Source organism: Microtus ochrogaster, chromosome 4 (genome assembly GCF_000317375.1).
Source record: "Microtus ochrogaster isolate Prairie Vole_2 chromosome 4, MicOch1.0, whole genome shotgun sequence".
NCBI lineage: Eukaryota > Metazoa > Chordata > Mammalia > Rodentia > Cricetidae > Microtus > Microtus ochrogaster.
Genome location: NC_022011.1, coordinates 50,189,729 through 50,202,293, shown reverse-complemented (window position 1 = coordinate 50,202,293; position 12,565 = coordinate 50,189,729). Strand labels below are relative to the sequence as shown.

General features: G+C 54.8%; 2 protein-coding genes across 5 annotated transcripts in view; one reads left to right on the top strand and one right to left on the bottom strand.

Moving 5' to 3' along the window:
• Cacfd1 (calcium channel flower domain containing 1) overlaps positions 1-4,081 on the top strand; it is a 10,076-nt gene extending 5,995 nt beyond the window's left edge. Inside the window, exons 4-5 of the mRNA XM_005346222.3 lie at positions 1,649-1,756; positions 2,174-4,081. Coding sequence (XP_005346279.1) covers positions 1,649-1,756; positions 2,174-2,264 — 199 coding nt within the window. The 3' untranslated portion in view covers positions 2,265-4,081. The remainder of the gene's footprint in view (positions 1-1,648; positions 1,757-2,173) is intronic.
• A 94-nt stretch (positions 4,082-4,175) lies between these two features.
• Positions 4,176-10,940, bottom strand: Slc2a6 (solute carrier family 2 member 6). Of its 4 annotated transcripts, none has more exons than XM_005346220.3 (10): positions 10,802-10,940; positions 10,109-10,271; positions 8,961-9,167; positions 8,255-8,354; positions 7,598-7,806; positions 7,204-7,356; positions 6,547-6,655; positions 6,038-6,223; positions 5,707-5,852; positions 4,176-5,032 (listed from the first exon to the last, which is right to left on the bottom strand). In XM_005346220.3, exons 1-10 carry the CDS (start codon positions 10,888-10,890, stop codon positions 4,877-4,879), a joined length of 1,518 nt encoding a protein of 505 aa, XP_005346277.1. In that variant the 5' UTR covers positions 10,891-10,940; the 3' UTR covers positions 4,176-4,876. The 4 variants fall into 4 exon arrangements, with proteins under 4 accessions (XP_005346277.1, XP_026634129.1, XP_026634137.1 ...); XM_026778328.1 differs by having other exon boundaries at positions 7,204-7,272; XM_026778336.1 differs by lacking the exon at positions 10,109-10,271 and having other exon boundaries at positions 10,802-10,870.
• Positions 10,941-12,565: the final 1,625 nt, after the last annotated feature.

The following is a 12,565-nucleotide window of genomic DNA, read 5'->3' as shown; positions in this document are numbered from 1 at the left end:
AGAGGGAGAGAGAGAGAGAGAAGAAGAAGAAGAAGGAGGAGGAGGAGGAGGAGGAGAAAGAGACAGAGAAGGGGGAAGCAGAGAAGTGGGGAGAGAGGCAGAAGCGAAGCTGCCTCTCCGAGAGGAAGATGGAAAAGAGCTGTGACCTTCCTTTTAATGTTAAACACATTTATTCAGCTGGACATAGTGCCTTTGTTTTAATTTGTTAGCTGATGTCAATCAAGTCTGGTAAACATCTGTCTGCCAAAACTACCATGATGACATCCTTAGGAGATGTTTCCAGGTGTGAAATTACCAGGCCAAAGGCTATGGTCATTCAAAAGATCTTAACATACGTGACTCAGTTTCTTTCCCAAGAGGCTATCTGGGTGTCTGTCCTCTCCCCCAGTGCCTAGTGCCACTTTAACGTTTATATTCATTGTCTAGGAAGTAAAATGCCCTCCTGTATATTCTCATTCATTTTCTTTCTCAAAAGGTTTCTGGTCTCTGGTCCTGCTCTTTTGAGAGCTTTAATGTTTGACTTTGCAGGCTGTGTGTTTTCAGTATTAAAGACCTCAGATTCCTATGCTATGTTTCCCATTCTTGTTTTTCCAACCTATTTGCCTTTAATATTAATGGTTTTCCTCGTGTGATTGTTTCCCTCGAGATTTCTATTATTTTATTATAGAAACCCCTCGACTTAAGATGGGTTTCCGTTTTGATAAAACAGATAGCCTATTGAAAACATGGTAGCACACCTCACCTACCAAACACAGCTGTTAGCAACCTTCACCATGCTTCAAGCCCTGACGCTGGGCACTTGGTATGGTGCCTCCTAAGGTGGCCTGCAAAGCTTGGGGCTCAGAACTCTAGTCAGTGTCTGCTGAGTACCACAAGCACAACCATAGATGGACCGTAGTCTGCTATAGTCAAGGATCCTCCTCACTTGGAAGCACTTCTGCTATAATGAAATCTACACCGGAAGTCCAAGGAGTGAAGTTGGCTTTGAGTGTGTGTCATCCTCCTGCTCCGGGTGCCTCCTCTCCAGAAGTGACTGGACTGAGGGCCGGGCTGCAGGCTCCAGAACCTTCCTGAGTCAGCCTGTCTGGGATTCACCTCCTGTTGGAAAATCCCATCCCTCAAGACTGAGTTGCAGAGGGTCTTAGGTAGAATGGACCCACCACCAGGTGGCGCCAGCCTGCTACTGAAGCCCCAGCTAGAGCTGCACTGGGTCCAGTGTTCCCCTGGGCATGAACGGGGTGTGGGGGTGGGGGGTGGGGGTGCTTGTTGAGGTACAGCTGGCCCAGGATTGCTGTACTGATGAGAGCGTTCATTCAGTGTGAGGTGGGTGTGGGATAAGTGGCCAGCAGTCCTCACCTGACATCAGGATCTCAGATTTGACCCCACTATACGGTGGAGGTGGAGCCTTGAGAAGCTAACTTGGTCACAGGACTGTACGGATGGACCATACCCCCATCCTCTGGCCCCAGCCTCTCTGTTCTAATGAATCATACACCCGGCTGTTTGCTATTTAACCATTTGTGGGTCATAGATCTTGCCATGGAGACCTGCTATGGTCTTCAATTCTGCCTCCAGAAGGGATGTTTGAGGCCCTCACAGGGCCAACACATGGGGTGGGAGTGCACCCTTGACCTCTGCTCTCTCCTAGGATGGCCGTCGTTCCCATCGTCATGAGCCTGACCCTGACCACGCTGCTGGGCAACGCCATCGCCTTTGCCACCGGGGTGCTGTACGGATTATCTGCCCTGGGCAAAAAGTGCGTCTGCAGCCCAACCCCGGGGTGGGGCCTCCTTTACTGCCCCTGCTACCCCATCTCAAGTGGGAAAGGTCTGGGTGGAGCCCTCTGTCTAGTCATGCACAGTGGCCATAAGTGACTTACCTGTGCTCTCAGGAAGAGAGTCAAGAACTCAGGACAATGTAGGTGGCCCCTCTTGCCTGGCTTGCACTCCATCAGGTATGCACCAGACACTGTAGCCAACTACCACCTGTCCCCTTCAGCTTTGTTGGTACCAGCAACATGTGCCCCTCTCAGAGGAGCAAGGCCTCTGTCCCCTTGATGGTGACCTCTGGGGAGCAGAGTCCTGGGGAAACATGCCTGCAGGTATCTGGTTGCAGCCTGGGAGTTGGCAGTGGGAGGGCTGTGCCCATGGAACAGCTTCTTTTCTCCCCCTAGGGGTGATGCCATTTCCTATGCTCGGATCCAGCAGCAGAGGCAGCAGGCAGATGAGGAGAAGCTGGCTGAGACAATGGAGGGAGAGCTGTGAGGTGGCCCAGGGTGGCCTACCCTCATTGCCTACTGCCACTGGGTTCTGTGTGACGTCTGGAGAAGGCGGAGAGCCAAGTCTGTAAAATGGCCTGGGAGAGGAGTCCCTGCAAGTCATCATGCCTCAAGTCGTCTTGTGCCTACCCTGTTCTCTGGACCTACTCAGCCTGGAGCTCCTGCCCCACTGGTACTGAAGACCTGGGCCATAGGATATGGATGGGATGAACTCGCTCCTGTGAGCCTATGGTGCAGATTCCTGCGCTGGTCACCCTTCCCAGACCTAAGGCCGGTCACCCAGGCTCTTGCCGCTTCAGGGCCGAGCTGGCTGGCAGGTGAGGCTTCAGCTCTGCCCCATGCACGTGTCCTAAGAGCAGAGGATGAATGCAGCAGTGTCCTGAGGCCAGCGACTGTTGCCTGGAGCAGGAGAGATAGCTGGTCCTTTGAGAATCTACAGCGCTCCCAGGAAGCAGCTTCTTGGCCAGAAGAGCAGCGTTGGCAGTGGCCAGAGGGCTGGGTGGAAGTCCCCTGGTGCCTTGGCCAACCTATTCCAGATACCTTGTTCCATCTCCCCTGGGCCTTGCCTTGACCTCCAGGTCCTGCCCCTCCCCCCAGCTCAGGCTTTGGTGCTAGGAAGTGTGTGTTTGTGTGTGTGGTGTGCACTGGGAGCGTGTACTCCTGCTAATACGCAGTGAGAGCCTCTTTATCAGTGATGGCAGGCTCACTATTTGTAGGGATTGACCTCAGGTATTCCTCCCAACCTGCCCCTGGCATCCTGTAGCCTTTGAAGAGCTGAGCAGAGACTCAAGTCACCTCTCACACAGAGCTGGCCCTGCCTCAGGTACTAGACCTAGGTGAGTAGGCCTGCATGGCTAGGATATGGAGAGCTGCTACTCTGGAACTAGTCCTCCTGCACAAACCCTGGTTGTCCCCCATCCTTCTGCACTGTTATCTTTTCCTACTGTCCTGTGATGTTGGCACTAGTGGCTGCTTAGATGGGCGGGACCCTAGACATTAGGCACATGTTGGTGGTCTGGCTGAAGATGACGTGAGAGATGCTAAGCCCCGCCTCCCTCCTGCACTAGGACTTCAGCTGGGCCAGGAGTTGCTGAGTCTCCAGGGAATCTTTAGCTCACCAGTTTTTGGAGCCAGGAATAGTGGGCATTCTATTTTGGATAGAGACTTTTTGATATGTGGGCTCCGGTCATTTCTCAGAGAGCCTGGACACAGTGAACCCCAGAGTAGCAGAGATGTCACAGTGTACCTGGCTTGGCAGGACATGTGTCTTCAAGGTTTTTCTGAGGCTATTTTTCTCAAGCCAGGAATGGGCTTCAAGGGCTCTGTATATATGTATGTTTGGGTGTGTCAGGGCCCATGTTCACAGTAAGACCTGTCTACCTCCCAGGAGGAGCAAAGGCCCTACCTGCCCCTCTGGTTACTTGTATTGGCAAAAGATTCAGGTCACTTCTGCCCAGGCCTTCTGTCCCTGGTATTGAAACTCGCTACATCTGTGGATAAGATTGGACTCCAATAAGGAAATTGATTTTGTACTGGGAAAGCATGGGGTAGGGGGTAAAGGTAGAGAGAGGGATACAGACCAGAGTGGGACAGTAATTTACATCCTAAGGTTCCGGAATTACAGTGGCTCTGGAGCCCATTGCTTTGCTTCTGAGCACACACAGGCACTCTCTAGCCTAGACTAGGCCCCTCTATTGCCTGTATCTGACTGTCTTCTGTGGCTCCCCTTGCCACCCACCCCCGGTTTGTTTTTGGTTAGCTTACATTTGGAGTAAAGCAAGGCTGTAGTTGGTACGCACAGTCTACCTGTCACCTTGTCTTTAGTGTCTGGGACTGGCAGGGAGGACCCTGACTACGCCTGCTGGGCTGAGCCTGGCCCAAGCCTGCTCACAGGGTCTCAGAGTAGCCTATCTGTAAAGGGTGAGCTGGCGTTCAACCCCACGGTGGCTGCTGCTTTCTCTGCGCTATGATCACGTCCAGAGTGCCCTGGCTGCTGGGGTAGGGAGCTCCTGGAATAGATCCTGCTCCCCTTTCCTCCCTGAGGCAGCAGGCCCAATTCCTTTATTTTGAAAAACAGTGAACAGTTTTCAGACTAGAGGTATCCAAAGGTTGGAATGGGTCCTGTACTCTGGCCTTTGGAAGCCCAATGTTCCCCCCAAGGTATCCAGACCCTGTGGGTGCAGGACCCTGTCCTTCCCATGCCAGCTGATCAGAACAGCATGATGTGATGATGTCCCTGTACAGAGCCACTTTGCCACCTCCAGCCCTGTTCTCTGTTCTCAGCGTGGCTCTGCATGGGAAGTGTCCCTTATAGGAGTGAGAAACTAAGCCCCAGGTCCTCCCCCGACAGCCTTGTCCTTGGGCACAGCCTTTGCTCAGTCTGGGGCTGGGCTGCCTGCTTCCCCTGCAGGTCTCAGTTGAGGTATTACAGCACCGCAGGCTGCCTGAGCTGGGGCCTACCAGCCCATAGTTGGTGAACTGCCTGTCCGGAGGTGGAAATGTGTTCTGCATTCTGGCTGACGGCAGGGATGCTGCTGCTCCTGGTTGCAGGCAAAGGCCTGGCCTGGGTGATGTGGTCCCTTAGAGCCAAGCCCCTGACTAGGGCCTGAAGGACATCCTGCGGGTTTGGAAGAAGGCCTCAATCTGTTCCAGCGAGCGGCCCCTGGTCTCAGGCACGCAGCCGCCTGTGAAGAGCAGGCTGAGCGCGCAGATGGCCGAGAAGAAGAAGAAAGGCACCTGGAGGCCGAAGGCATTCTGCAGTGGGGAGTTGGGGAGGGAGTCACTGAGCAGACCCAGCCCCCAGCCAGAATTTCGTGGACTCAACCAGTACTGACAGCCTGTGGGGTGGCCTTCACCTGGCCACTGCTCTGCTCTGAAACCTCCCAGCCTTCCCTACTATCCCCAAACTGCCCTCAGCCATCCTTGGAAACTCTGCTGTCTTAGGTACCACACCCAAGCTCTAGGCTGCCTACAGGGCCTGGTGGACAGCATGTGTGCCAACCTTCCTCTTAACCTCAGTCCCTGAGGGAGGAGGGCAGGTTCTGGCTTGTGCTGACCCAGCTGGATTGCCTTGATAAGAGTCTGGAGCTGGCCAGCATTCAGGTGTTTTTAGGGCCTGCTGGCTGGCAGACCTGGGAGCTAGGTATATTTAGGAGGGACCTCACCATGCTATAGTCAGGTAGCAGGGTTACGCTGGAGAAGCCCAGCATCCAATAGGTCAAGAGACAGTACAGCTGATCTGGGCTGTATCCCTGGGCTGGGAGGTAACTTGACTCCCACAAACACCCCACCTCCCACCCCCTGTGCTCCTGTTTCTTGTCATGGCCTTGGCTGTGCTATTACTTGGCCACTCTTAGCCTCTAAAGGGTCTGTGAAGGAAGACTGCTAATGGAGAAGCCTCGCTGGGAGTCCAGGGGCCAAACACTCACCACTGCCAGCAAGAAGTACTTGGTGAGGACGAAAGCTGTAAGCCAGCTGACCAGCACACAGAGCCCTGAGGCAACACCACGGGCACGCAGGGGCAGAACCTCAGACATGAGGAGCCAGGTGATGGGCCCCCAGCCCATGGCATAGCCTGTCCGGAAGAGGGGAGCAGTTGGGCTCAAGCCCTGGGGACCCTCAAGCTATCTTGTTTGTGTCTCTTGGGTTATAAGGAATAGGACTTCCCCAACCCCTCAGGCAAACCAGGACAGTAACAGAACCCTGTGCCCCCACCCAAACAGCCCATCCCAGGGGTCCCCACTGCCAGGGTGTTCCTACCCATAATGAAGAGCATGGTGGCCAGTAGGGGTATCAGAGTGAGATAATTGAAGGACGTAGCTGGGGGCTGCTCTGTGCCCTCCAAGGTCATGATCTCCAGTCCCAGAGTGCTGTTGGGGGTCAGAGGCCTTGGGCCAAAGTGGATGTACAGCCCCAGCGTCAGGTTGGCCACAAACATGACGGATGCTGCAGACACATGGGCACTTTAGGACCAAGATTCTCCAAAGCCTGAGGCCCTTCCCGAGCCCCAAGGCACCTCTTTCTGGGCAGCAAGGCTGGCTTGTAAAAGGGGCAGTCCTCCCACCCTCAACACCCCCAACACGGAATGACAAGCTCAGGGTCTCTTGCCAGCCCGGAGCTAGGTGGCTGGACTCCCTTGCTCTTGGAACTCTGGCAGATCTGTCTGGAGCAGCCACCATGTGCTAGGGAAGCTTGGGTATGGCCCGAAGACTACAGTCCACCCGGTGACTGTAGGAGCGAGAGGCAAACATCAGAGAGGGGACACTCACCTGACACATAGAGCAGGACTTTGCGGCCAGCCAGGTCCATGGTGACAGCCGCAATCAGCACAGACACGAGCCTCACAGCGCCCACGATGGCTGCATCCTGCTGGGAGGGCTGGGGGCAAGACACTGGGCTGAGAGGCCTGTTCTGTGCCCTGTACCGACCTAATTCATGTCAGGGCACTCAGGCCTAATCCAGGGTCACTGTCCCTTTTTGCCTTGAGCCATCACAAGTACCAAGCCCTAGGTACTTTCTCTGCACCCAACCCTTTACTGGGGGTGGGGTTCCCCAGTACAGGCATATATACTATGCCTACTACTAGTCCTAGTGGGCACAGATCCTGGCTGGGCAGTGATGGAGGACCGGAGTCATCCTCTTCAAACCTCATTGCAGGAAGAACGTGGGGGTGGAACTGGGCTCTCGGGGACCTCACAGGCCCCACCTGGGATCTGAGCCTGGGGCCATGGTCCCAAGAGTCCCCACATTCTATTAAATTGTTTCCCTTCATTAACTGTATATTTTAAAACACTTAAGCTTCACTTGAGGAAACTAATTGAGGCAGGGTGTGAACCAGAAGTGTCCAGGTCTCCGTCACCTAACTCCCAGCAGCCTCACGGGACTCTGGGCAGTGCTGGCCAGTGTGTGTGTGTGTGTGTTCTCACCAGCACCACTGACGTGCTGTCGAAGATGGTCTGCAGGTACACGAGGATGGGCGTGATGCCCGTCAGCTGCTGTAGAAAGCGCATCAGGACTGCGATGAGAATAGGCCGGTACACACGGGGGTCCCGGGCCTCCGACCATGACACTCGGCTACTCTGGAACACAAAGCTGCTGCTGAGGGGCTGTGCCAGGCTCTCCAGCCTTGGCCACCCTGTCTTGGCACCTGTGGGTCTAAGAGAAACCCAGCCACCCGAGGCTGCCTGGCCTCTGCACACTGGGAAGAATCAATCATTCCGAGGAGAGGCAGTCTAGGCTCAAAGAGGCCCAGTGAATGTCCAAGACCACAGAGAGCCTTGCGTGCTGGGCTCGGATCAGTCAACCCCACCCATGCTGCACCTGTCTCCGCACGTTGTCCTGGATCTGCTCAAACTCCCAGTGGACCTCCGAGTCAGCTCGCAGCCAGGTCAGCGCCTGCAGTGCCTCCTCATCCCGGCCCTTTGAGAGCAGGAAGCGAGGCGAGTTGGGCATGAAGCTAAGCAGCAAGATCATGACGAGGACAGGCCCCTCCCCGGCCACAGCAAGCCACCTCCAGGGCAGCAAAAGACCTGGTGAGAGAGGCTTTAGTGAGGGGCTGGGGCCTCTGAGCAACCTCACTGCTCTCCTGGCCAAGCCTCCCGATTGCCCACGTCTCTGTAGTAGAGGCAATGAGGGGCTGCAGGGATTGCCTGGACCCTGGTACTAGAGTGAGCTTCTTACAGTATAATGAGAGAGGGTAGGGAGGCTGGGCATGGGACTCTCACCCCCATCACCCAGGCAGGCAAGCTCCTGTATGGGCATCCCTCATGACTGACAGGATACTAGACAACCTTAGTGCTGTGGGAAGGTGGTTTGAGACTCCTGCTGTAGAACAGGCCTCACTGCTCAGAGATGTGGTACCCATGGGGGCTAGGAAGCCAGATGTTCTGCCTATTGGTGCTGGGTTCTTTCAGAGAGAGTTCTACCCCCCCCCCCCATCTCCAGAACCTGCATGCTGGATTACAGGATGATACTTGCCGAGGGCATAGAGAGACAGGGATCCAAATACGGACATGAGCTGTGGTGTGGCCCCAAGAGCTCCACGAACACCAGGGGGTGCAATCTCAGACACGTATACCTGCAAGACACATGCCTCCACTTGGGGCTTTAGTGGGAATGCATGTTTCTGGGCCCACTGGGGTGAGAGAGGGAGGCCTTGGAGCCTGGAGAAACTGGCAGGGGATTTGTTCTGACCATAGCTCTGACCTTCCCTTTCCCTAGCAAGAAAATAGGCAGAAACACTCAGCTCTGATGGGCATGGGGTGGAGGTGGGGAGGCAGACACACAGACGGACTATGACGCTGGGACCCAACCAAGCCCAGGGTATTCAGGCCAGGTGCCTGTGTTTCTCTTAGTGACCCCCTTTCCCTCTGTTTGGCCAGAGGACAGATGTCTGTAGGGAGTACTGCATGAGGTAAGCAGTTGGGGCTGGGAGGGGGGGCGGGGCAGGAACTTCCCTTCACATCCCTTGCTCAATGCAGATTTTCTTCAGTTGAGCAATGCATAGAACTGAGGTCAAAACACAGGATAGGAAGCTTTCGGTGACAGTGATGTCAGCTTCTTTGGTGGAGGGAGGTGAGGTTCCTCGGGCAATGTAGGAGACCCCACACACTCTACTGAGCAAAGGCTCAGAGGCAGGGGTGGCCCGGAACAGCCCTGAAGCAGCGGAGACATCGGGCCTTACCGGGATGCAGGCAGCAGTGAGTCCCCCGGCAAAGCCTGTCAGCGTTCTCCCCAGCAGGAGCATCCAGAGGCCACGGGCACCAGCCATGAGTGCATAGCCAATGACTGAGGGGACAGCCGAGAACATGATGCTGAGCTTCCGGCCCAGGAGGTCATTGAGTACCATAGCACTGAGGCCCCCAGCTGCGGCACCCAAGGTGAACACGGACTGCAGGGGTGCGAGAAGATACAATGGCCTTAAGCGTTCTCACCCCCAAGCGGAGCCTAGAGATAGTTCCCCCAGGGCTGACCCAGAAGGCAGGCAGGCATTCATCCTGTTGGAATGCACAGCCGCCTGTGGACAACGGTATGGGAGGGTGCCACAACTACTGTTCTGCTCTAGAGGTGCAGGGGGGCCACCTGTCCAAAATGGCTCAGCTCAGGAGTGTCCACGCAGGCCTCAAAAATGGTCATCTGCCTCCGCCTCCCAAGTCCTGAGATTAACGGCGTCCTCTATAGCTCCCACTCTACCCAAGAGAACTGTGACTTAAGATTTGGGGGTCATTGGATTTGCCTGGACTCTGTTACTCATGAGCAGTGGGACCAGGGCGCACAGCTTGGCTTGTCTAAGCCTCAGTTTCTCAGCTGTGCAATGGGGAGAGCACAGGTTGACCCCAGGAGTAAAACTGTTTCACCAAATATCTGAGCTGTGTGTTCCCTGCACGTGCCCACCCCATTTGAAATGCTCAAGAAACCCTAAATCTTTCCAGCTTGGTTGTCAAGCTGCAGTTCTAACACAGGGTCTACTGACATCTAATGCTACAGTCTTGGGCCCCTTGGGCTCTTCTCTATTTGGCCGTACTATGTCTTTCTCCAGATGACACCTCTCATCCCTCTGGCACCTGGTGTTCCTGCCTCCAGACACTCAGCTCTGCTGTGGCAGCCTGGCTGTGGGTATGCTATTGGGAAATCTTCCCATCAGCCCCTCCCCGCATCTCTGTAGGATGTCACTTCCTCCCGGGTCTTGCCATCACCACTAGCAGACAGGAGTGTGTGAGGGAGGCTTTAGGGGAGGTGCCAAGGCTGAGGGATTTTAGTTCTCTGTGGTAAACAGGCTGAGTGGGTCCATGCTCCCCTACTACCCCGCCTGGCTTAGAGAACAGGTCTCACCCCAAACCAGGATGCCTGCTTTTTGTCCAGGTGTAGTTCTGGGTCAGAAGAGAGCTTCAGCGCAGGAATGACTGGGGACGTGTAGACCAGGGCATACCCAAAGCTGAAATTGCCCAGCACAGCAGCAAAAGTGGCCAGGAACACCCTTCTGTTTTGCAAGACCCTGGTGGGGGATGGGGGTGGAACCAAAGGACCAGAGTCAAGTCCTCTAACTGGATCCTGGGTTCCCAGACTGCTGCCTTCCCCGAGCCTCGTGGTCATCCAGCTCAGCAGACAGCAAGGAGAAGCCTGGGTCGAGGGCCAGTCAAGTTGGTACCTCCCTGAGGCCTGAGCAACGGTTCTAGGAAATCCCCAGGGTGCCAGTTGGGGATGGGGCCCCTTTTTCTCCAGAAAAGGGGTCATGGGTTCTCTTTCCTGCTGTGCTGCCCAAAACTTGCTCTATAATCTCAGGCAAGACCCTCATTCTCTCCCTATCTGTGACAGATGGGTCCCCACCCATTATTTTTTGAGAAGGCCACTTCTCTATGGGAGATCAGCTCTTTAAATAGGACTTGCGAGCATGCGGTTAGAAAGAGCCAGATGACTCTTGGTAGCCACTCACCAGAAGTCAGTGGCAGCCCAAGATGTGTGCCGACAGCCTACTGGAGATAAGGCCGTTCCAACCTCCCACCCCCCACGCCCTGCGACTCTCACCCGGCCCGCGTCCTTTCTCTCGGCGACGCGGGGGCCTCGGGGAAGGTGTCATAGTCCAGACCCTCGGATCCTAGCAGGGGCTCCTGCATGGTCAGTGCCGACGCTGAAGTACACGCAGGCTGGACTGAGCAGCGGAGCTAAAGCATCCGCCCGAGCCCCCAGCGTGCGGCAGGCAAAGCTCCGCCCTGCGGCTACGATTGGCTGTAGGGCGGCCCTGCAGGGCCGTGCTGTCCAATGGGACGGTTGCTTGTCTCGGATGCAGGATGCGGTCGGGCTCTGGGGCGCGTCCATCCGCGTGTGCTTTGAGGCCCTGGGTTCTGCCGGGGAAACCCGCTCCAAGGGCAAGGCGTAGGGCGGGCGAACACTAGCGAACACCTGTTAGGGTGGCCTGGGACCAGCGACCAAGGTCTCTGAGCCCCACTCCGCCCGGCTTTTGTCAAGGGCGTGGACCGCTCAAACAAGCCCACAGAGGTGAAGCTCGCCAAGGTCACATGACAGATTTTTGTCTCACTCAGCCTTACTTACTCTGTGCCCTCTCCTGTCATATAGATGTCATTTCTAGATCTGTCACCCCACTGCTTCCGTCTTGACCCTAATTAAATCCGAACAGATTTGGGTGGGTGCAGTGCGGGGAGGATACCTGAGCAGAGGCAATTTGGGGAAACTCCAGCAGGTGCCATGGGGTGTCTCACCTCATAGCTGGGGCAGAACCCGGGGCCTCTCTGCTAAGCCAGCAATCTGAGCTACAGTCCTAGCCTCTGGGATTTCCTGACTGTCGAAATGGCCTGGTATTGTTCAAAATCATTCCAGTAATGGCATAAAAATAATGAAATGAAGAAAAATCGAAACAGAAACTTCTCTGGATGCCTATTCTAGGGTGTGGAGAAAAGCCTCCGTCATGATGCCCGCTTCTCCCTTGGGTCTTTTCAGGCATGGGCGTGGACTCACTTCCCCTCCACATTCATAAGCTGGCCCTTTATGATCAGGCTATTAAAACAGTAAAGGGCATGGTAGATATCTTAGTTCCCCTTTACTACAGTGGAAACAGTAGGACAGAGGACAAGAAGCCAGGAAACCACCCATCTCCCACAGCCCACCGAGGCTAGACCTCTTCTTTCCTTTCTGTATCTTCCTTTCGTGTCTGTTACCTAAGAGGGGAGCGTGACTTCTCAGTGGCATTCCACTTCATACCAGTCTCAGAACACGCATGTTTGTTTGTTTGGATTTTATTTTAGGGGTTGGAGAGATGGCTCAGCGGTTGAGAGCCCTGGCTGCTCTTTTTAAAAATTTTGTTTAACTTTATTTTATGTGCATTGGGGTGAAGGTGTCACATCCCTTGGAACTGAATTTACAGACAGTTGTGGGTGCTGGGAATTGAACCCCGACCCTCTGGAAGAATAGCCAGTGCTCTTAATCGCTGAGCCATCTCTCTAGCCCCTGCACTGACTGTTCTTGCAGAGGACTCAAGTTTGACCCTCAACACCACATGCTGGTGCACAGCCCTCTTCTGTACCTCCATTTGCAGGGCCATCAATACCCTCTTCTGACTTCAGCTCATGGGTGATGCAGGCATACATGAAGAAAAAACACACACATAAAAAATTTAAGGTACGTATATCTATCTTTATTGCATGCTTCTCTGTTTGTGAGAATGTGCTCCTGAGGCTAGAAGTGTTAGGCTTCTAGGAGCAGCAACTATAGGCAGGCGTGAGTCACCTAAAGGTGATGGGAACCAAACTTGGATCCCATGGAAAAGCAGCCTAG

Bases quoted from the DNA above. Each gene is read 5' to 3' on its own strand.
- Slc2a6 (XM_005346220.3), bottom strand. From the start codon at position 10,890: ATGCAGGAGCCCCTGCTAGGATCCGAGGGTCTGGACTATGACACCTTC. The intron at 10,272-10,801 runs GTGAGAGTCGCA...ATCCCCCACCAG, and splicing joins AGAGAAAGGACGCGGGCCGG to GGTCTTGCAAAACAGAAGGG. The intron at 9,168-10,108 runs GTGAGACCTGTT...GCACCCCTGCAG, and splicing joins AGCAGGCATCCTGGTTTGGG to TCCGTGTTCACCTTGGGTGC.